Consider the following 23,993-nt stretch of genomic DNA (forward strand, 5'->3'; position numbering starts at 1 on the left):
TATTTTTCTACAAATTTCCTCAAACTAAAGGTTCCATTAAGCAAAGGGTGGATGGGTATGTTTCAAGCATCACCCCCAATACAGAAGTGTTTTCTTTTAAGTTAAATCTGTCTGACATCCAATTTATGCATCTTTCCCTTCCTGGGCAAAGTGATAATATGCCCCAACAGCACCCATCTCTGAACGCTTCCTGCATATGTGTCCTGCCCCATACTGTTCTGTGTCCTTTCCCATTGGTTGGGCTCCCCCATCCACCCCTCTGGCACCCAAGATATAGATGAGGTGATATTTATTCATTTTTTTTCTTCTTTGAAAGATGTTGAAGAACCACCATGGACATTCCAGGAATGAAAGGTGGACCTTACAGCTTTCTCAAGTGTTAGGCTGGCCCAGGAACTGCCAACCTGGTGCCCTCTAGAAGTTTTGAGCTACTAATCCCATCAGCCCCACCAGCATGGCCAATAGTCAGGGATGATGGGAGATAGAGTCCACAACATCAGGAGGGCAACATGTTGGATGTCCCTGAATGCCGCACTAATGTTTTGTTTTAGCTTGTACACTGCTATTCTCTCCTCCTTGCTTCTTCATTATATCTAAAATAAACTCTTTACTGTTTTGGAATGCTGGAGGTTGGCTGGTTGCTTTAGAGCACTATGGTTTGTTTCACATGAGCCAGCCCGCTCTGGCAACACACTCCAAGGTATGGACTAAGAAGGAATCAAGAAAAGACAGGTTGACTTTCATTGAGTGGCAGCTGGAGAGTCTGCTGGCACCTGAAGGCTGTGGATGTCCCCACAACTCACTAGGTTAGAGGTTTATAAGTAAGGTGGTGGCATGGATGGCACTTTATCCCTTCTTAACGTGGATGCTTGCAGAGGAAGCTTTGACATGCCTCACCCCCCTTGCTGCTTCGACACTTTAAATCACCTCTTTGCAAAGCTGTCTTTTCATTAAAAAAAAAAAGACACTCAGGATTAAAAACACAGCTATAACATAATTGCCTCCGTGGGCTCCTGCTGGGAGGAAGGGCAGGATATAAATAAAATAATCAATAAATAATCAGTAAATAAATCTCATTTGGCCCCCATATTGGGCAGTTTTTGCACTCAACATTTTTAAGGCAGGAAAAAAAACAATTCTCATGAGAAGATAAAAGCTGCCATACATGAAACTACATACTTATGAAATAGCAGCTGCTTCACAGAAGCTGCTTCACAGAATGTTCTCCCAACCACATGGAAGCCACTTTTCTGTGAACAGCTAGGAATGTTTAAATAACTGAACCACGTGGGCAGATGTTGATTTGTGTAGGGCTTTCCCATGGAGTAGGCACCTCTCTTGATTGATGATACTGATTCCATGGGAAAGACCCACATGGCCAGAACTGCCCATATGATTAAGGCATTTAACACTCTCCTGGGTGCACTGGAGGAGTCCATTGATAAGTGGCTCTTGTGCAATTGGGAGAATGTCTAAAGGGGCATCTCATGCTAATAGCATTTCTTGTGGCATTATCTGTGTTACTTGGATTTTGCTGTTAAGCACAAAATGTGAAAGAAACATGCATGCCTTCAAACAGTTGGGGGTCACAGGCAGGCAGAATTAGGCCGAGCTCCCTGACATATTTCTATAGTAGCATTTGGAGTGCCGTATTTCCTGCTGTAGCACCAGTGGATCCAGTACAAACACGATAGCTGGATGAAGTGTGCTACAGGCCTGAGTTGTTAGTAAAACAGTTTATAACCTTTGCAAATAACCACACATCCAATCCAGTGAAGACTATTTAATGTCTCCTCCAATTTTCCTGCTGCTGTAATTAATGTTGGTATTTATTTGTTGCAGCACAACTAATAAGAAGATGTGGGGAGAACAACTTCAGAAAGCTCTTTCCAGGACACACCGGTACATTCTGCTGACATCAGCACAGCTTGTTGGTGTTTGCCTCTTCATCTTTGTACGACCTCACCATGTCCCCTTCATCAGGTATATCTTGTTGCTATGTGTTCACAGATGACATCCCTGTGCTGGGGAACTGGCCTTCTTTCACTGCAAATTCTACTTTTGTGAAAATAGTTGGAAAGAAGGTATCATTATAAAGTGGGAATTTATGCATGCTGAATTTTCCTCATGTTGAGTTTCCATTACAAATTGCATTTTTATTTCTCCTAATCAGTGACTGAGGCTAAAATCCTAACCATAACTAGAGAGTAAGTCCCACTAAACAAAGCAGGACTTACTCTTAAGTAAACATGCATAGGGTGTTTTTCCTGAAGCAAGCTGCATTCCTGAACATGGGCAGGAATTGTGCTTGAGGAATTGCTCCCTTTGAATTGCATGCTGCTTAAATAATTCACATAGTACAACCTGTGAGTCTTGGAATCCTTATTGATATGTCTTCAAGTAGAGCATGCCCTCCATTAAGGCAACTGTATTTCAGGGCAAGTTTAATGGCATGCAACTTGAAAATAGCTGGCTATATAGTTTGATGTTGGCTGAGTGAAGAATGGAATGTGGGCAAAATTAAATATATGTACAATTTTTGTTTTTATTGTAAATGGTTTTTTTTAAGGTAGTTGTTCCATCTAAGCCTTAATAAGAGTGTTTTTAAACCTCCATGTTCAAAGGTGCTGTTGTGCGAAACATGGCTTAGAGTTTTGAATGGGTGAAAAATGGCATTGTTAAGGGTCAACATTTCCTGGCTTTTTTGTGTGTGGTATATCTATTGCAGGGAATCTGTTTCAGCCCAAGGGCCACATTCCCTTCTAGGTAACCTTCTGGGGCCCACATGCCAGAGGCAAACATGTACAAAGCAATGAAAATAAATTTTACCTTTGTACGCAGAAGAGAGCCATGAGGGCCAGATGGAGAGGCATGGAATGGAGTTCTATGCCATCCCATTAAGTTTATAAATACAAGAATTAACTAAAGTCAGCCACTGGGAATTGCTCTAGTGTAACCCCCATTTAAATGGGTTATTCTACTACTACTATTACTAAGTACTACTCAGAGTAGACCCCTTGAAATTGATGAACCCAAGTTAGTCATGGCTATTACCTTGAGCCAAGCCAGGTTTGAGGTCCTTGTATTAATTTACAAAGCCCTGAACAACTTAGGTCCAGGATATTTTTGGGACTGCCTGAGCCCTTATATGCCAGCTCAGATCCTGAGATCACCTGCAGGAGCTGCTTTGGTTGTCCCCCGAGTTGACAAGGTTCATTTAATATCAACACGAAATTGAGCCTTCAGTGTCATCGACCCAGTTCTCTGGAATACTCTGCCAACAGAGTTTCAGCAGGCACCTTCTGTTTTAACTTTTAATTGCCTGCTGCAAACCTGTTCTGCCAGGCTTATGCAGGCGCTTAAGAACATGCTTTTTTCGCAACAATTGGCCTTTGTTTTTATTGTATTTTAAAAAAAAATTATTCTATTGTTGTTTTAAACATGTTGTAAACTACTTTGATGTTTTTCATGAAATAGCCGTATACAAATATTTTTATAAATAATAATAAACTTCAGTGGATCTACTCTGAGTAGGACTAGCATTGAATGCCGTCTAACATATTGGACCTGCTTATGTTGAACTCCCTACATTCATTTATTTCAGTAGGGCTTGCAGAATCAGTTCCAGAATGCTCTGCTGATGATGTTCAACTCAGCGTAATGTTCTAAATCGGAGATCTATCTCCTTTTCAGTTTCCTAGTGGAGATTTATTTTTCTCTTTGGGTGTTCTCTCCTTCTGCCCAGGGATGTAGCAGTGGACACAGTGAAGACTGGAATGGGAGGGAAAGCTGGGAATAAAGGAGCAGTTGGCATCCGCTTCCAGTTTCACAGCACCAGCTTATGCTTTCTATGCAGTCACTTGACAGCCGGTCAGTCTCAGGTGAAAGAACGGAATGAAGACTATAAAGAGATCGCACAGAAACTGAGCTTTCCAATGGTGAGGTTTTTGAAATGTTTTCTTTAGGGCTGTGCTGAATTTTCACCCATGAAGTTTCAAGGCAAAAGGAGGATTCAGGTTTAGGTGTGTAAAGTTTGACCAGTCCAGCTACCCATCCCCCATCTGCCAATTACTTATCTTCTTTGTGTGTTTTGTGCTGACCTGCTTACAGCTGTCTCTTTCCCTGACCTTTCTTTCTTTGACATCTGTAAAACACCTACAGTTACAAGGAGCAGTGCAATAAAAACTTAAAAATTTAAAAAGTCAATTCCCTGCCTACAAGTTCTGAGTATAAAATTGACAATCACAATAGGAAAGGGTTAGGACTGCGGAAAGAAGGAACCAAAAGGGCATATGGAAAAATGAGTTCCGAACCAAGCATTGTAGCAGCAGATTAAGAGCTTGTAAATTGAAATCCCATTGAGTACAATCCGGTTTGTAAAAGCATTGCAACAGACAAGAGGAAAGACAGACATTAAGAGACAGGGAGATCTCAAGCCCTTGTGTGCTGCTCCATTGTATGTTTCTAGCTGCTTCTCTCCTTAATCTGCATCTTCGAACCATAATTTTTCAAAAAGAAGCTTTTTCTTGAGGTGATCCTAGTGTGTTCTGAGGTAACGCAGATAATGTAGTGATGTCACAAAGTCAAATCTGAGTAAGAGCAGGAATCATTGCCCTCTCTCTGAAAAGGCTATATGTTATATTCCCATTAATGGAAGGTGCCTCTGTCTGATTTTCAGCAGTTCCTCCTTTCCTTTCATCCCATGCACCACAACCCACCCCGTTTAGCAGGGTCTCCTGACCCTTAAGAGAGGCTTTGCTGGGAGGGGATGGGGTAGGAAACTCACCTTCTGGCCACCCCCCTGTCCTAGTGTTTCTGTGGATTCAGCGTGATATATGAACTTATATAAACTGCATAAAATAAATAGGAAGACATTTCTACTCATTTAATATACCTGAAGTCACATATGTGAATTAATGCTAAGATTTAATAGCTATAAATAAGGTTTCTTGGAATGCCATTTTCAGTGGCCAGTGCAGCAAGACTAGATAGTAAAGTTCACTGAAGAGCTTAATTAGAATATGGCATGTTTTTAAACATGAACAGAGATATTGAGAAAATTATATATATATCATACCAGATTTATCTTCACTGGTGGCCTTTCTATGGCGTGGATCCTAAGTTCCCACAAGCAGAACTCCACATAGAGGATGTTCCTGCTGTTGAAAGGAGGAGGCAGTTTTTGCCTGTTTCCCCTCCCCCTGCAGTCCCTGTCCCCAGAGGGTTGGGGGAGCTTCCAGAGCAGCATAAGAGGCAGGGAGATGCAGAGGGGAGGGGGAATTGGCACTCTCCTCCTCCTCCCAGCAGGAACCTCCATTGCATTGGTTCCTTCCATTTGCAGGACAGCTCAGGATCGAAGCCTTTGAATCATAAGAGTATCTTTGGAGGCTGTGGAACAGGGTGTTGTAGCTGTATTGATAACTTGGGTGGTTCCACAGATTTCTCTTGGGCTTCTTCAACAGTCAGATGAGGAAACTACAACCTAATCTGAGGAATGTGTTGGTTTATTATGCTAAGCTGGCAAGTCTGCTAGCATTTAGGGTAAAACAGGCAATAGATTACTCTCTGTTGTTTACAGAGTTCAAGGCATATTGCACATTTATTTCAACGTCTGTTATGAATTCTGTAGCCACTGCTTTTGAAGTCTTGAAAATTTGTTTTGAACATGGGCAAACCATGCTTGTAACTAGTACAGGTATTCATAATATATTAACAGCACCCTCTAGTGATGCTATAGCTACAGACATGATTTAGCTTCCATATGGAACCTATATATATTTATTAGGTATAATTTGAGTTTTCATTGTCTTTGTTTTCATACCAAACATTTAAATTTAAGTGAAAAAATGTCTCTAAACACAACATTGTCTCTAAACACAAAATTGAGTAAATCTCTATTACAGTTGTTTTAATTTATATTGATAACAATGTGAGACTATAATTTTAAAGGGGGCATTTTTGCTTTCATTTAATCCTAAGATTCTACTAAAATAGACAGAAGTGGCTTGCCTGGTGAGGTGGAGCCACAATGCTACCTTTCTGGCAGTGGTGTCGCTGCCACTCACCAGGAGGGAGGGGAAGGGGGAAGGTGTTGGGGAGGTCAATGTGTAGAGCGAGTATACAGGCAGAAAATATCAAATTGGCTCTGCTGGTGCACCTGCACTTCACTGACCTCCCTTGCCTGTTCCCGTCCCAGTAAATGGCAGTGACACAGCTGTCAGGGAACTCGCATTGGGGCTCTATTCCTCTAGGCAAGCTGCTTCTGTTGGTATAAGCATATTTTTTTCAGTTAAAAGCATGTTTCATTAAAATAGAATCTGCATATGTACTTGAGATCTCTTTGTTTACCATGATTATGCTAGATTATATGATAATTTGACTTCTGTTGCTCCAGTATTTGATAGTGCCCTGTATTGAAACTAAACATCAATGTTCAAGATGGTTGTATCAAGAAACATAGTGCTCAGTCTTTATATTAGTGGGCCACCCTTCAATTTCATGAAGACATTTCCAAAAGAGCACTCAGAGATAAGGAAGATTAAAATGCTATTGATTAATATGTGCTTAAAAACCTATTTCTGTCTCACAAACAGGGAAGAAATATGTTTTCCCATGACTATGTTTTCTGGTGTGGTGACTTTAACTATCGCATTGACTTGACCTACGAAGAAGTATTTTATTTCCTCAAACGACAAGATTGGAAGACACTCCTGGAATTTGATCAACTGCAGCAGCAGAAATCCAGTGGGAAAGTAAGGGGACTGGTGCTGTTTGAAAGAGCATTTTCTGTAAAACAGATGTTTATCCAAAAGCTCTTAACTGATTTGAGCCAAAGGCCTAGGGCATGCTCTCAAGGCATATGGTACAGTGACTTAGCTGAAGCTAAGTAGATCTAGGTCTAGATGGGAGACTGCTTAGGAACACTGTGTATGCCACCTTGAATTTTGCAATGGAAGGAAGGCTGACTATACATTTAATAAATAAGTATATTCTTAGGGCCTGTGATTCCAGAGGTCCATGGTGTACAACTAGTTCCTTTTGTTTGAATGTTTATTTAAAATTTTGTTCCTCCTTTCTTCTGAAATAAATCTCAAATAATAATGTAGTCAGAAAAGTTTGTATGTCTGGTTTTTTTAACAAACTAACAAACAAACACCCAAATGTATACTCTTAACAGCCAAGCAGCAAAAACATGTTTTAAATACGGGATAATTTAAAATGTGACATTTCTGTTTGCCACATTGGTTTGTTCATGTACAAACCTAAGCAAAAATTGCCTGGCTAAAATGCAACTGGATCAGGCTAGTCAACACTGGAAATGTTTATCATATCTGACTCTGGTTTATATATTTTAACCAGCTGATATCAGTTGATATGTTTTAATCAATGATAGCTTATTTTATAATGAATTTCAAATGTTACAATGCTCATATTACTAGAATTTGGATTGTTGTATTTTTGCAAATGAATTAGCATTTAGACTGCTACTGCAATGATGATTTGCATTTTTTTGTTGCTGTAATGTGAGCCATTTTGGGCACATTTATGTGGAAAACTGGCATACAGATTGAAATAATAAATAAAATAATCTGTGCTTTGATATTCTGGAGATTTTTTATAATAAGAAAAAAGACTATATATGAATGCCACCATAATAAGCACTATTTAGATGGCCTGTGATTTTCTCCCCATAGATTTTTAAGGATTTTCATGAAGGAACTATTAATTTTGGTCCAACATATAAATACGATGTTGGTTCAGAAGCGTACGATACAAGTGATAAATGCAGAACTCCAGCCTGGACTGACAGAGTGCTTTGGTGGAGGAAGAAGCTTCCTATTGATAAAACAGGTAGGTAGGTATTATTATTTTTACAGTTTTTTAAAAGTTACATTGATTTTTATTGGGACCATAAAACAAAGAAATGTATGTAATGGTTTAATTACAGACAGATGTAATAGTTTCCAACTCTTGGGGCCTGTGGAACCAGATAATGATGCTAAAAATTAAACCCTTGCATTGAGTTCTTGATCCTCTCTGCACAATATTGAAGCAGACTCATGACAAAAACACATAATGTTGTGTCTTTACTCCTGCCCCAACTGTATCATTGGCTATCATTGAATGGGGGCAGAGAAATGACACAGTTATGTCTGCCTAATCATTATGGGAAGATAGGGTATATAAATAATTTTTTACTATTTGTCATCATTGCTTTTCTTTCCTGTACTACTGCAGTAGTCACGTGTTATAATAATATGTTTGTCCTTTTGACAATCTGTGGTAACACAGCCATCATGCAGACAAAATTATTGAGGACCTAACATTTTGTTGAAAGTTTACATTAATACTTTTTTAACTCTGAGTCTAAATTCTGTTTTCTTTTACAAAGCTGGAGAGATCAATCTTTTTGATACTGATTTCACTGGAGAAACCAAAATCAGACCCATTTGGTCTCCTGGTGCCTTGATGTATTATGGAAGAGCTGAACTCCAGGCAAGCGATCACAGGTAGCGTCTTCTCAGTTGGAGCACAACTCTTCTGAAATGGCAGTGATGGTGTCATCTTCATTATCCTCATGCTATTCTGTACTGTTGCATAGCAAAGGAGGGGTCCATAGCTCAAGTGGGAGATCACATGATTTGCATGCATAAACGTTCCAGGCTTCAACCCTAGCATCTCTTAGTTAAAAGGATCTCAGATAGAAAAGATGTTGGGAAAATACCTCTGACCAGGACTGTAGAGAGCGACTGCCAGGCTGATAGGACAATAGCTGGCTAACTCACTATATGTTCATATGTTTCCCTAGACCCTGTCCATTTTTTCTCTCTCTCACTCTGTGTATGCATATGTGTGTGTGTACAGTAGGGCCCCACTTGTCAGCACCCCGCTTTTCGGTGTTCCGCTAATATGGCGGTGCCAGCAGGATGATCAGCTGTAGCGCGGGGAGCTCCAGCCACTGTGCTCCAGCTGACAGTGATCAGCTGGAGTGTGCCAGCTCCCTGCTCTCCAGCTGATCACGCGCTACAGCTGACAGGAATCAGCTGGAGCGCACCAGCTCCCCACGCTACAGCTGATTGCGCGCTACACCTGATCAGCTGGAGCTCGAGGAGCTCACACACTCCAGCTGAGTAGGGCCCCACTTTTCACTTTTTTTTGCTTTTTGGCAGGGTCCTGGAACGGAACCTGCCGTATGAGTGGGGCCCTACTCTATGTGCGTGTATATAGCAGTCAATTTCCTTATCTGTGGTGGCAAATCTCAAGGATAAAACATTTAAAATTCACTTTAGTTTATGAAAAAATGTGGGGAAAGAAAGAGAAAGAGGCTAAAGTTTTGTTTCAAGCCTGATTCTACACTTGATTAATTTCCTTCATAAAATAATTTGAATATAAATATCTTTTGCTGAGTTTTTAATTTTTCCACTTGACTGATGTTAATATCTGCATTACAAATAACTCTGATCTTTCAAATTTGTGCTCGGTGAAAATAATGTCATTGCATTAGCAGAGCTTACACATTTTTTTTAGTAGAGCTTGTGAACCCTTCACTATCAGACTGTTTTGTATTTTTCTAGCACTAGAAGCACATATTTCATGCAACACATTTGGCAGTAGAATTGCAACGTGTCTACTGCACTCTTCAACTCTGAAAGAGCTTCCGCAGTATGGTCCCATATACTCATTCCAGCATTCTGCCAGGACCTCAGAAGAAAACGTCGACATTTCCATGCTGCTTCATTTTATTTATTTATTGTATTTATATGCCGCTCCACAGCCGAAGCTCTCTGGGCGGTTTACAGTACCTAAAAACACTAAAAATGCATATACAAATTTAAAACACATCTTTTAAAAACAGTTTAAGACACAATTTAAACATTTAAAACAATTTAAAAAGACATGCTAAAATGCCTGGGAGAAAAGGAAAGTCTTGACCTGGCGCCAAAAAGATAACAGTGATGGCGCCAGGTGTACCTCGTCAGGAAGATCATTCCATAATTTGGGGGCCACCACTGAGAAGGCCCTCTCCCTTGTTGCCACCCTCCGAGCTTCCCTCGGAGTAGGCAGCCGGAGGAGGGCCTTAGATGTTGAGCGTAGTGTACGGGTGGGTTCGTATCGGGAGAGGCGTTCCATCAGGTATTGTGGTCCCAAGCCGTGTAAGGCTTTATAGGTTAAAACCAGCACCTTGAATCGAGCTCGGAAACATACAGGCAGACAATGCAAGCGGGCCAGAATTGGTTTTATATGTTCAAACCGTCTGGTCCCTGTTACCAATCTGGCTGCTGCATTTTGCACAAGCTGCAGTTTCCGAACCGTCTTTGAAGGCAGCCCCACATAGAGTGCATTGCAGTAATCTAACTTGGAGGTTACCAGAGCATGGACAACTGAAGCCAGGTTTTCCCTGTCCAGATAGGGGCACAGCTGGGCCACCAACTGAAGTTGGTAGAAGGCACTCCGTGCCACCGAGGCCACCTGAGCCTCAAGTGACAGAGATGGTTCTAGGAGAACCCCCAAACTACGAACGTGCTCCTTCAGGGGGAGTGCAACCCCATCCAGAACAGGTTGGACATCCACCATCTGGCCAGAAGAGCCACCCACTAGCAGCATCTCAGTCTTGTCTGGATTGAGCCTCAGTTTATTAGCCCTCATCCAGTCCATTGTCGCAGCCAGGCACCGGTTCAGCACATTGACAGCCTCACCTGAAGAAGATGAAAAGGAGAAGTAGAGCTGCATGTCATCACCGTACTGATGGCAATGCACTCCAAAGCTCCGGATAACCGCACCCAACGGTTTCATGTAGATGTTGAACAGCATGGGGGACATAACTGACCCCTGCGGAACCCCATACTGGAGACTCTAGGGTGCCGAGCAATGTTCCCCAAGCACCACTTTCTGGAGGCGACCTGCCAAGTAGGAGCGGAACCACTGCAATGCAGTACCTCCCACTCCCAACTCAGCCAGTCTCCCCAGAAGGATACCATGGTCAATGGTATCAAAAGCCGCTGAGAGATCAAGGAGAATCAACAAAGTCACACACCCTCTGTCTCTCTCCTGACAAAGGTCATCATACAGGGTGATCAAGGCTGTTTCTGTGCCAAAACCAGGCCTGAAACCTGACTGAAATGGATCCAGATCGGTCTCATCCAAGAGTGTCTGGAGCTGGCCTGCAACCATTCATTAAAGGACCTTGCCCAGGAATGGAACATTTGCCATTGGCCTATAGTTATTAAGATTTTCTGGGTCCGAGGAGGGTCTCTTCAGGAGTGGTCTCACTACTGCCTCTTTCAGGCAGCCAGGGACCACCCCCTCTCGCAGAGAAGCATTAATCACTTCCCTGGCCCAGCCGGCTGTTCCATCCCTGCTAGCTTTTATTAGCCAAGAAGGGCAAGGATCCAGCACAGAAGTGGTTGCACCAACCTGTCCAAGCACCTTGTCAATGTCCTCAAGCTGTACAAACTGAAACTCATCCAAGAAATTGAGACAAGGCTGTGCTCTGGATACCTTGCTTGATTCACCTGCTATAACACTGGAGTCTAAGTCCTGGCGGATGCTAAAGATTTTACCCTGGAAGTACCTAGCAAATTCATTACAGCGGGCCTCAGATGGTTCTACCATGTCCCTGGGGCCAGAGTGTAATAGCCCCCAGACAATTCTGAAGAGCTCTGCTGGGCGGCAGATTGATGATTTGATAGTGGCAGCAAAATAATTGGTTTTTTTGCTGCCCTCACTGCCCCTAAATACAGCTTACCATCGGCACTTACCAGTGTATAATTGCATCCACCAGGAGTTCGTCGCCATCTGCACTCAAACCGTCTGCTATATTGTTTCATCGCTCTCAGCTCTGGGGTATACCATGGAGCCGTACGAGCTCTACACAGGAGAGGGTGCTCAGGAGCAATCATGTCAACCACCCGGGTCATTTCTGTATTCCACAGTTCAACCAGGGTTTCAACAGGAGCGCCAGCCCTGTCAGCCGGAAAACTCCCCAGAGCCCTTTGGAAACCATCCAGATCCATTAATCTCTGGGGGCGGACCAACTTAATAGGTCCCCAACCCTTGCAGAGGGGAAAAGCCGCTGTAAGTCTAAACTTCAGCAAGCAGTGATCTGTCCATGACAGAGGGACTGATGCAAGGCCCCCCACATTCAGATCACCATCTCCATGTCCAGTTGCAAAAACCAAATCTAGAGTATGCCCTGCTACATGTGTTGGGCCAATGGCATATTGGGACAGTCCCATGGTTGTCATGGAGACCATGAAATCCTGAGCCGCCCCAGATAAGGTGGCCTCGGCATGGATGTTGACATCCCCCAGAACCAACAGTCTGGGGGATCTCTACACCTGAGACCACCTCCGTCAGCTCAGCTAGGGAGTCTGTTGGGCAGCGGGGTGGGCGGTACACCAACAGAATCCCCAGTCTGTCCTGCTGACACAACACAAGGTGCACACACTCCAGACCAGTAGTCACATGAACAGGGTGCTTGCAGAGCGAGATGGAGCTCCTATAGACCACAGCAACCCCCCCTCCCCAACCCTCAAGTCTACCCTGATGCTGAACCAGGTACCCTGGTGGGCATAGCTGAGAGAGACTGACTCCGCCCTGTTCACCCACCCAGGTCTCGGTTATACATGCCAGATCAGCTGCCTCATCCACAATTAAATCATGAATGAGGGAGATCTTATTATGTACCGATCTGGCATTTAGGAGCAGCATCTGGAGGTCTGGCTGATAGGGCAACCAACAAATCTGCGGGTGTGAGGAAGACCAGAACAAGGCACAGCCATTAACTGCCTGGGCCGCATTCACCTTACTTGGCAAGTCCTCCTCACAATGCCATATCTCCCTCGACCTGTCACTACACTATTTGAGGGGCCCCTCACATCTCCCCACTTGGCTCTGAGTCCTCTCTCCCAGGCACATGACTCAAGACCCAGCAGGAGGCACCTCACCCATCCAGCTTATGTATCTCCTCCGGATAAGGGACAGGTGGAAGAAATCAGCAACAGCTGGCTGAGTACCTGGGGCCTGGTCCTGCAAGGTGTGACACTTGCCAAGCAGAAGTCCAACAGGGAGAGGGTGGTGGTAGCCGAGCAGCAGCAGCAGCAGCAGCAAGAGCAGCGAACGAGCAAGCAAGCTTCATGGGAGAGTTTATGCAATGTGCATATTCACACATCAGTAGGTCTCTAGTTTTCCCATGGAACAGATTCAGAAAGACCTAAATCCTTCTCTCTTTTGGCCTTTTCTGTCTTTGACTTTTTTTGCCACAGATAACTGCTCATTTGAGGCACATGTGTGTTTTCTGAAGAAGGGCTGTAGCTCAGGGATAGAACAGGGGCAGAAGGTCCCAGATTCAGGAGTTGTATTCAATGTAGTGCTAAAGTGAAGGTCCATCAGCACAAGTATTTCTCCTTGCCTAATAGAACAATCTCCCCCTTTCCTCCCCCCACAGATCCCCTAAATCTGCTCAGGGGGTTACCCCAGTCCTACAGAACAGATATGGGGACAGCATGGGGCATGTGTGGAGCTTGGAGAGGGAGGCATCCCCTTGCACTAGGGCAAATCCTTGCACTAGCACAAAAAGTTAGCTGAAAACCGCCCCTGATCCCCTGCTTCTCTAGAGAAAGCCCCCCTCTGAAATCCTGAATAGCTACTGCCAGTCAGTGCAGACAACACTGAGCTAGATGTTCCAACAGTCTGACGCAGTATAAGGCACCTTCACGTAGAGAAGTCTTTGAAGGGGCACATTTCCCTAAAAGCACAACAGAAATATCTGCAGGTAGAAATATTTCCTATTACACATCACTGTCTTCATCTGTAGGCAGAGACTTTAATTTTATGTTATTTGCAGACACACATGTACACTCACTTTGGCTACGTTGCCATAAGGATGTTGCTGTTGGTGATGGTGGTGTTTGAATGGGTCCTTTGCAGGAGCAGAGTAATGGCCACCAGCTTGGATGGCTTTAAAAGAAGATTAGACAAATTCATGGAGGACAGGGCTATCAATGGCTACTAGCCATGATGACTGTGCTGTGCCACCCTAGTCAGAGGCAGCATGCTTCTGAAAACCAGTTGCCGGAAGCCTCAGGAGGGGAGAGTGTTCTTGCACTCGGGTCCTGCTTGCGGGCTTCCCCCAGGCACATGGTTGGCCACTGTGAGAACAGGATGTTGGACTAGATGGGCCACTGGCCTGATCCAGCAGGCTCTTCTTGTGTTCTTATATTTGGTCTCCAGAGTTGCTCCACCACTAGGGAGAACAAAGCCTTTAATCCATCAGTCTACCTAAACTATAGTCTTTTCCCCAGTTGAACAAATATTTCTATGAACATTTAAAAGATTTAACATATTACTTATGATCCATTGTCAGATATACAAAACAGTGTGTGTTAGATGGGCCTGAGTGATTTCAAGTTGCTTGTCATGTGCAGCTCATTTTTAATAACATGTCAGCATTTCCCCCTCTCTTCCTTTTCTCCCCTGGAATCATTGTGGCTTTTTTCTTTCCCGCTCTCTTACTTCTCCTTTTTCTGAATAGGCCTGTTTTAGCTATTGTAGAAGTAGAAATCCAAGAAGTTGAAGCGGCTGCTCGGGAGAATGTTTTCCAGGAAGTGTCCTCCTTCCAGGGTCCCCTGGATGCCACTGTAGTGGTGACTCTGCAGACACCATCCCCTGAAGAGAGGGATGAATTTCCAGAGGACTTGCGTACTGAGCTAATGCAAATCTTTGAGACTTATGGCATTGTTGTACTTGTCAGGTAAAATAATTGTTCTCATTTAAAGAAGAGAATCCGTGCTCCTCGGACTGGAAACAGTCTCCATTAGATAGGGTTAACTGGTGAAAGTATATCAATGTAACAACAGTCCCATAATAATTATTAGAGGATATTTCAGTGCCATCGTGCTATTTTAATTAATATTTTTGCTGAGCTTTGCTTTTGATTTAAATCAACACAACAATCACAGCTGTAACAACAAAAAGTGAATGAAACTGAAGGAGAACAAAATGTTGAGCCACCAATCCATAGGAAGTGGTTGGTTGGCTTTCCTGTATGTTTGTCTGATGAAAAGGCCCATGAGAGCTAGTGGTCGTCTCTAGAGATGTGGTCAGACAAGCATGACAGGTTGCCTGAAGTAGTACCTTAGGGCAAACTAGAGCATCAGTTTAAAAATGCTCACAGTTCTCTCATATTCTGGGTATAATTCTGAATTATTAATGTTGAATGGACATAACCCTAATTCAAATGAGGATGGCCTCAAACAAAAAGAGTTTATAATTCTGATATTATGTTTTTTGTTTTTCCTCACATGCATTAAATATTGTGGTTGCAAATAATACAACCATATCTCCTTATTGGATCTTTATTTAACAAATTTGCATACACCGCTCAAATATACAAGGCAGCATCCTTGTACTCTTCATTACTTGTCCCACAATTTCTCCCACAACTTTGTTCTTTATTATCATGATCATCAGCATGGAATAGAATTCCCATTTCAGCCAGCCTGCCTGAAGCCGTGGTAAAACACATCATTTTACCACTCTTTAATCACCCTGATTGTGAATGTGTCATCATAGCAATCACAGAAGTGTGTCAAAGGAGAAATAATTATATTTTCTATAATCAGTGTGATAATGAAGTCTTTAGTATCATTTAGATCTTGCCCAACAGCAGCACGACTCCACCCCAGAAGTGCTGGTCCCTTTTTCACTAAGCTCCCCTAGATTCCCAGCACCCCTTGTGTTAGATTTAAGGATATATGTTCAAGAACTTAGGAGTCTATGGTCCCATGGCCTGGGAAGATGGGAAATTACTAATGAAAGAGAAAGAAACACATCTTGATAGCTATTATCTTTTAAAAGCTCATGATGTCCAAGGACAATAGTACTGCTTTTCCCCCAACAATACTGCCTTTTAAATATGTTACAGGATTAGTTCTTTGCTGTCCCAAAGTAACTGATCGGTGGGTGGGAAAGAATTGAGGGTGGCTCAGAAGAGGGGGAAGGGGAAGAGCAAGTGACTTGTACTTCATTTTTTCTTCTTCTTCCTATGTAATGAACAAAGAGGTAACTTGATCATTTTGACAGCAGTGAAAGCTTTATCCATATGTAATGCCCACATCTCACAATAGAGGAGATACAGGTTCAAAGGCAGTATGCCAATTGCCGGGGAGCAAAACAGGAGAGGGCTGTTATCTGGAGATACCTGGTTGGCCACTGAGGCAAAAGGATGGTGGACTAGATAGGCCTTTGGTCTGATCCAGCAGGACTCCTCTTATGGTCTTATTATCAGATGCTTAAGTTTCCTATCTGGATGTTACATAAGAAACATTACAAGAACAAGTCTAAGTCATTCTTGTTTCCTCTCTTCTCCATTTCTGCGTAATCACCTGAATCTGCCCTTATCTTAAGTGCGGAGAGAGAAAAGAAGATGTGATTGAAACAACACATCAGCTATTTGGTTAGGCACAGATACAGAATCATTCATTCTGAATGAGCATGATGAAACATTTACTACCATCTGCCCTACAAATATCTGGGAGACAACTTTACTATTCATAAGACTAAATGCAGGAAGTAATAGGCATATGTACAGTTGATTTACCATCTCTTCTTGTGTCTGTTCTTGTTAGGATCAATGGAGGCCAAATGCTGGTAACATTTGCAGAAAGCAGGTCTGCTCTTCATGTTCTTGATGTAGATGGTGTCAAGGTAAAAAACGAACAACTCACCCACTGCATTATTTTAGATATCTAAATACGTAACCTGGTAGCTGGATACCAGAGGAAGCTGACCTGCTATCGTCTTTGATTTCATAGAAAGTCAGACATTTTTACAGACCTCATCTCTAATATGCAGATGACATTTCCCTGAACACCAGCTTGTAGTTTCAGGCTGACCTTTTTTTTTTAATGTCAGCTACTAAAACAGGCTCCAGAGAGAAACTCTGAAAGCTACCAGTCTACCTGGTAGACTTAACAACTCAGACAAGGAAGATTCCTGCCATACTTTAAGGACTAAATACATTTATTATGGCATGCATTTACCTACTTCACCAGATGCTCATGCCATAGTAAATCCATGTGTCACAGGACTCCTTGTCTTCCTGTTTTCTATGAGAGTGACATTTTGCAGGCTTAACTTCAAGGAATATGGATGGATCAAGTCAGTATTGTGCACACTTTGACTCTGAAAAGCAGGTCAAGTTGCTCCATGAAACACTGCCACACAAATCAAGTTCTAGCTAGCATAAACATTAATGCTCTTATGTACCAGCTAATTAGTAGCAGATGCAGGACATGTATAAATGTCTAATTTTCTTAGGGGGGGATGCAGTGCTACTTTACTGAGGAATCATTTTTGGGTCCTGTTGGTTTTAACATAATCAATAGCGGCTGGGAAAGGGGCATGTGAATAGTGGAGCAGCAACATTTTCAGAGTTCAGATTAGACTAGGTGAGGAAGCAGTTTGATAATTAAGTCTATTTCAGGACTGTGAAGAATTTCAGAAGGATTCCATAGCTCTTAGAGGGTAGACAACCTAAATGAGATGGGTGTTTGAAAGTACAAAGTAATCCGCATTTGTATTAACTAACATTATACTTATACAGCTGGAACTAGATCCCCATCAGGGTGACAGTGAAACTAACACTCAAAAATCACAGGTGTCAGCCATCAACAAGGGTAAAAAGAACATCAGAGACGAGAAGATGTCACAGTGCCCTCTTCTAAGTGTCAGCCATCGTGAAGGCTATAGAGAGACATCCCCTGCTTACCTCCCAATGAAGGAGCTAGGTTGGGCTTCTGGTGAGCTTCCGCAGCCACTGTTGAGACCCATAGCTATTGTGAGGAGCCCGTTTACTTGGTTGATGAATGTCATGTCTCCACAGCTATAGAGGAGGGGAGCAAGGTGAGGGATGTGCTGATCTGATCAGGACTGAGTCTATGAGGATCTTTGAAAAGCTGCCAGGGGAAAATATGGAAGGTCTCTTGTGCTGGCAGTAGCAGAGAGGTAGAGGCAGAGAAAAAAAACCCTTTCACCACTATCTGGCAGGCAGGAGCTAATCATTCCAAATGGGAGAAAGCTTATCTGAAGAGGCAGTAAGGAAGAAGGCCAAGACCGCTGGGGGCTTGCTCCAATTTACCTAGCAGCTTACTTAAGAGGAGGAAGTGGAGTGAGACAGCCAAGCAAGGTGAGAGGAGTTAGTGTTAAACTCCTCCCCCTGTCCTGTGGTGCCAGTCCAGATTGCCCTCTGTGCAGCTGCTGTTAGAGAGAGAAAGAGAGAGAGGAGCATCCTAGTCACAAGATTAAAAGATATATTTAGCATCACTTGCACTTCGGCCTTGGAGACTGGTCTTATGTAAAATAGCGTAGTCCTGGAAAAGAGGCAGAGACTACATATGTTAATGGCATCTGCAGTGCAGGATATATGGCTTACTTGCCTTTTCTGTACTCCAGGAATGGGGAACCTGTGGTCTCTCCAGATATATTTGGACTACATCTTCCCTAACTATCAGCCGTGATGGCTGATGCAGATGGGAGTGCAATGACACTGGAGGGCTACAGGTTCCCCATCACTCTTGTATTCCGTCAAATGATTAACACCTGAAGCCACTTGGTGAAGAGTAACAAAAATTGACAAGTCTGTAGAGTATCTTTCATACAGAGGACCTTTAAAGAAGTCTTTCAGCTGAGAAAAGAGAAGTATTAACAGAGGATGTGGCTGAAAGTGTTCAGTTTTAGGAGTGGTTCAGAAAATATGAACGGGAAAACATTGCTTATGTTTTCACATAACATGGCACAACATAGTGATTTTACATTTAAATAAAAAAAATATTATGTGCTTACAGTACATAACAGATCTACATATCCTTCTTTATTGCGAGCACCGATGGCTGAAAATATCACTGACTAGAAAAAGAAAAAATAGAAGAATTCAGGATATCCAACATGCTTGGTTTTTTTCCTGACGTTTAAACAGCTGGTGTTTAGGAAATAGTAACAGGAAATGGAAAGTATAACACTGCCCTGTATTTGTACCATCAAGCACCTGGACTTGGCAGTGTCAGAATCAGGATACTGTTCTGAATGCACAAGTCAATAGACATCTTCCTTTTATATGTCATTGTAATATCTGTGTTTAAGACAATAAAATACATTTTAACTGCAAAATTAGCCAATCAAGAGTTCCAGCTATGCACTTTAAAATATTTAGTTGAAGCCTTTTGTCTTCAGTTTGCTGATCAGGCTGTCGTCTTACATTCTCATTTATGCATAGTAATTTGATTAACCAAGGGGAAAATAATTATTTTTTTGTTTCTTTGTTTTTTGTATTGCAGATTAAAGGCAAGACAGTGAAGATCTGGCCTAAAACCAAAGACTGGCTGAAAGGCCTTCAGGAGGAAATTGTTCAGAAACGAGACAGCATTGCCCCCATGTCACCCACAGCAAACTCTTGCCTACTGGAGGAAAATTTTGATTTCTCAAGTTTAGATTATGAGTCAGAAGGTGTGTAGCAAAAACTGTAGATAAAGCTGTGAGCACTCAGTTTCTGGCCAGGTCTCTGTAGGTACTCTTGATCTTTGGAATCAGGAAAGTGAGTAATGATTCAGACCTGCAACATTTATTTGCTAACCTTCAGTCTGACATTAAATAATTTCAGATGTATACAAAACAACGGCCCTTCACCTACACTGCCAGAAGCAGCCACAGTCCAAGAAAAGGCATTTGGCCCAGGGATTTCCCCATTGCTTCCTTCTGTTGTTGTTGCTGTTCCTCTTCTTGCAGTGGAAGGTGTTTGGGGCAGAACGTGTTGAGCAGTGTGTTAGGGCTGCGTTCAGAAGGGGGAGGGGTTCAAAAGCTTTGATATATGTCCACACACAGCTCTTAGATCTGATCTGAGAGGCTAGCTAATCTCTTTAGCTGTGCTGTCCACAGAACAATACCACCACACTTCTAAACATTCCCATTTCTTTTTGACCCAAGTTGTAACATGAGTTAGGAAAAAAGCAGAAAGTGTAGTCCAGTTTCTCACCAGTATTTCCTTTACTGTATCTTCTGATTTAGGTGATATCCTTGATGATGAAGATGATTATTTGGATGACATGCTGCCTCAGTTACCTCTAGCAACAGAAATGGCACTAGCAGTGGAAGACTTGCTGGACGGGCCTGAATATATGATGGTGGCATCCATGGTACATGCAAACAAATCTCACCTTGCTGGAAGAAAGCCACATCCATATAAAGGTAACCTTGTTAACTTCTTTTCAGGATGGTAGTTGGCTACAGTCATAACAGTAGCCCATTCAAAGCACAGTAATTGGGCTTTTGAGATGTACCTTTCTCTAAGAAGAGCATATTTAAAGTAATAAACCCAAATTTTGTTTGTATTTAAGTATGTGCCTGTGTAATATAAATTTAGCGCCTTCATTTTGTTATTGGTTTTGCTGCCACTGTGCCCCTCTCCCTCTCCCCACCGACCGAGACTGGTTGCTATGCATCGAGAGTGACCCTGATGCCTTCCTATAGAAAACTAATTCATTTGAAAAACATCTTTCTGGTGCCAAGAAGACATGCCCCTTTATTTGCTGACTGGACTTTCCCGGTGACTCATTCCCCCATTAGAAATGATGGGGAGCAATGCCTGAGGCAGTGGATTAAGCGTGATACATTACTGCTTGACAGAAGAGAGTGGCTGAACATGGATCTCGTGGGAAGTTTCCTCATGAGGGAAACGTGTCTTGTGTCTTGTTGATTCATTTCTCAGCTTCCCTCCTTGGATAGGTTAACATCTAATTTCATTATCATCCTTTTTTCCTTGTATAGATTAATTTTCTCTTTTTTATTTTGATGTGTTCCCTAGATGATGCTGCCGTGGCTGAACTTAAACAAGAGCTAGAAGGAAATGGGGCATTCCGCCATCGTTCTCCGAGTAGGTCTCTTTCTGTTCCAGGCAGGCCTCGGCAGCCTCAGCCACCACAGCGGCCTCCTCCTCCAGGTGGGGCTCCACGCTTTTGGCTCTAAAGACCTTCCTCTGTGCTTTAGATTTCCAGATCCTGGAAGCTGCAGCTCCAAATATGTGTACACGGAAATAAGCAGGGCTGTGTGTACTCACCCTGCAAGGAAATAATTCTGCACCCCATCTGTCCAAATTCTGTGCTGAGAAAAACTAAATTCTTAGCAAAGTATGAACATTGACAACATTTGCATCATTTCCCAAGTTTGCATAACTTATTCTGTATTTGCTAATCATGTGGATAGGCTAGGAGCTATGTGGGCACTGAAGGCCTGGGGCCCAGCCCTTAGAAAACGTATTCTGCCACCTCTCTGACATTTAAGGTTTTAGCAGGCATTGTTCACAAATGTAAACCCTGTCTTCATAGCCAAAAGGGTTAGAAACTTAAATTTTAAAAAGTTAGCTGAGATTCTTGGGAAGCTGAAACAGAGTCTGCTGAAGCCAATGAGATCTATGCCTGTTGGGTATTTACCCAGGATCAGGCTGTCAGCCACATAAATCCTTGCAATTTTACATAGCAATACAAATGGTGGGAAGACGGCGGAGGGGGGCAGTGGAGGAGGAGCTGGCGGAAAGCTCCGTGGCATCCACTTCCCACTCAGGAACCACCAACCCAGCGGAGCGTCAACTCTGTCGGGAGCTGCGGGTAGAAGCCAGCTCCCAAGAATCAGCCTCCCAGGCAGTAAGCACTCCCCATAGGCAGCCATTACCTTTTTTTTTTTTTTACTGCGCCAGCCTTTGGGCTGGTGGACTTTCTGAGTGGATCAGGACCCAGGAGAGGGCTTTTAACGCAAGGAGGATCTTGCATAACCCCGGCTCTCTGCCTGCTGGGCTGGCCACCCTCAACAGACTCCTGATTGCACTGTGGCTCAGCCACGGCAGAGGCTGCTGTAGGTGGAGGCTGGTGGAGCCTGGCAGTGCCAAGAGCCTTCTAGCCCAGCCCAGGGTCCACAGCATCCAACTCCTCCCAGCTCGGCAGAAGGTGGTTGGATTGCACCCTTAGCCTGACAAAGGCAGAAATCCCAGGCAAACCTAATTAGGAGTGTGATCCATTGAACTCTGGGGAACTAAGGCTGAGTAAACATGCGTAGGAGAGGGGTGTTAACTCTCTTTGATTTTTGGCCTTACATTCTAGCTTAACATCTGATCCCTTGCTTAATCCAAGCTTTGAGGAGGAAAGATCCTGTCAAATGCTTTTTAATAGTTACTGGCCAAGTGGGTGAATGTTATGCCCAGGTTGGAAGAGAATCGTAACATTTTGGAGAATTGTAAGAGTTTCCAGGGGGGTCGCTGTCTAGGTCTCTTGCAGCAGAAAGAACAAAGAGTCTTGCGGCAATTTATTGGATAATTAATTTATTATGGCTTAACAAATTTATTACCCTTTAAGGTGCCACAAAATTATTTTCTTTATTTAATTCATAACGATATAATCTTCAAACCAGCTAAGAGTTGTTAAAGCTAGAACACGCAAGTCACCCTCATTTTTCTTGTTGTCACATGCTTCGTACATAACTGCAAAGATGTTTATATTTTTCATTTTTTCATATGCCACTTTGTTCTTTTCTCTCTTTTTTAAAAATAAATCAATTAATTATGGTTTCTCTAATTTTTACACCAGTATTTTCTAGCAGGTTAGGAAAAAAGATAGATTTTAACCTCTGAACTAGTTGCACAGATTTCTGGCTTTTACACAAGGTTGGGCAAGTTTGCCAGAATCTTTTGAATTGGGAGTTTTTATGTAAAAGTTAGAAGTAGAGTGTTTACTTGGTATGCATTGTTGAGCTGTTTCTAGCCCATGCATGCACCATCAGGTGCCACATTGTTTAGCACAACCCAGCACATCATTTCACATGTGGAAGTTGTATGTGTATGTTTTTCTAAGCTGAGAGAGGCAAGGTTAGCAGCAACAGAGCAATATGGTGACTTGGTGGCAACAGTAACAGCGGCCGTGGGGGTTGATTTTACAACTAATTCTGTATGCGATTCCACAGAAGAAACCCAAATACAGACTCAGCCCACTCTATCTGCCAGCACCTTATCTGGAGCAAACAAAGGGCGGTATCCAGTGCTGCCTATGCACGAGCAGAACAGACTTCTACTGTCTGTGGGACTTCTCTGTCTTCTCCTCCTCCATGCACCATCAAAATCTGTTCTGAAAGTTGGTGGACCCTCCAGAACAGATTTTGGAGATAGTGGGAGAAGAGAGGACGGTAAAGTCTGCTTGCACAATGTTGGCATGCACCCAAAATGCTTTATTAATAGCTCTGCTCCAAATTCTATCCCCTGACCTATTCCACACTAAACCTGTCCAGGTACCAGAATTTTTTTAATCAATAGCTGGTGAACCTACCAATATTGGACTGTGACTTTTTCACAATTATCTTTTTCTTAACGCACCCACACACAAAATATAAGAAATGAATTGATGTGCCTCTCCAACAGCTGGCATATCAGTTAAAAAATCCCCGCCAGATGGGTTCATCTCTTCAGGAGGCCGCTCCTTATGCTCTATCCTGCAGACGGCAAAGCTTCTTCCCGGAGCACCACAGCAACCAGTGAGTAGTTCAACATGATTGCTCCAATTGTGTGTGTGTGTGTAATTTTTTAATTAATTATTATAATGTTTTTATTTTTACATTTTTAGAATGTTTATTCTTAACAACATGTAGAAATATTTTATTCAATATACAACAACACACAATTATATTTAATATATGAATGTATAACATTAAACATTGCATGGGCTCTTTCAGGAGGAACAGTGGGATGTAAATTCAACAAAAAATAAATGAATAAATAAAATCTAAAAATATTATTACAAATACAATTTTAATATAATATTTATCTTAAATAGTCACATCAATCATTTAAATATATTTTATTATTCCCACAAATCCAACGTAAGAAAAAATCAGCTATTAATAATCATTTTCCAAATTATTCCAGTATATCATCTATTTCCTTTTCTTGCACTTCTCCCAAC

At 42.6% G+C, this 23,993-nt stretch overlaps 1 protein-coding gene across 9 annotated transcripts in view; it reads left to right on the forward strand.

Moving 5' to 3' along the window:
* Positions 1-23,993, forward strand: part of SYNJ2 (synaptojanin 2) — a 76,072-nt gene that overhangs the window by 44,168 nt on the left and 7,911 nt on the right. For all 9 annotated transcript variants that reach the window (XM_061624217.1, XM_061624220.1, XM_061624225.1 and 6 more), the window contains 11 exons: positions 1,843-1,983; positions 3,746-3,938; positions 6,594-6,752; positions 7,695-7,851; positions 8,393-8,510; positions 14,534-14,752; positions 16,629-16,707; positions 19,335-19,503; positions 20,062-20,241; positions 20,858-20,992; positions 23,453-23,565. In XM_061624217.1, coding sequence (XP_061480201.1) covers positions 1,843-1,983; positions 3,746-3,938; positions 6,594-6,752; positions 7,695-7,851; positions 8,393-8,510; positions 14,534-14,752; positions 16,629-16,707; positions 19,335-19,503; positions 20,062-20,241; positions 20,858-20,992; positions 23,453-23,565 — 1,663 coding nt within the window. The remainder of the gene's footprint in view (positions 1-1,842; positions 1,984-3,745; positions 3,939-6,593; positions 6,753-7,694; positions 7,852-8,392; positions 8,511-14,533; positions 14,753-16,628; positions 16,708-19,334; positions 19,504-20,061; positions 20,242-20,857; positions 20,993-23,452; positions 23,566-23,993) is intronic.

Source organism: Rhineura floridana, chromosome 4, assembly GCF_030035675.1.
Source record: "Rhineura floridana isolate rRhiFlo1 chromosome 4, rRhiFlo1.hap2, whole genome shotgun sequence".
Classification (NCBI taxonomy): Eukaryota; Metazoa; Chordata; class Lepidosauria; order Squamata; family Rhineuridae; genus Rhineura; species Rhineura floridana.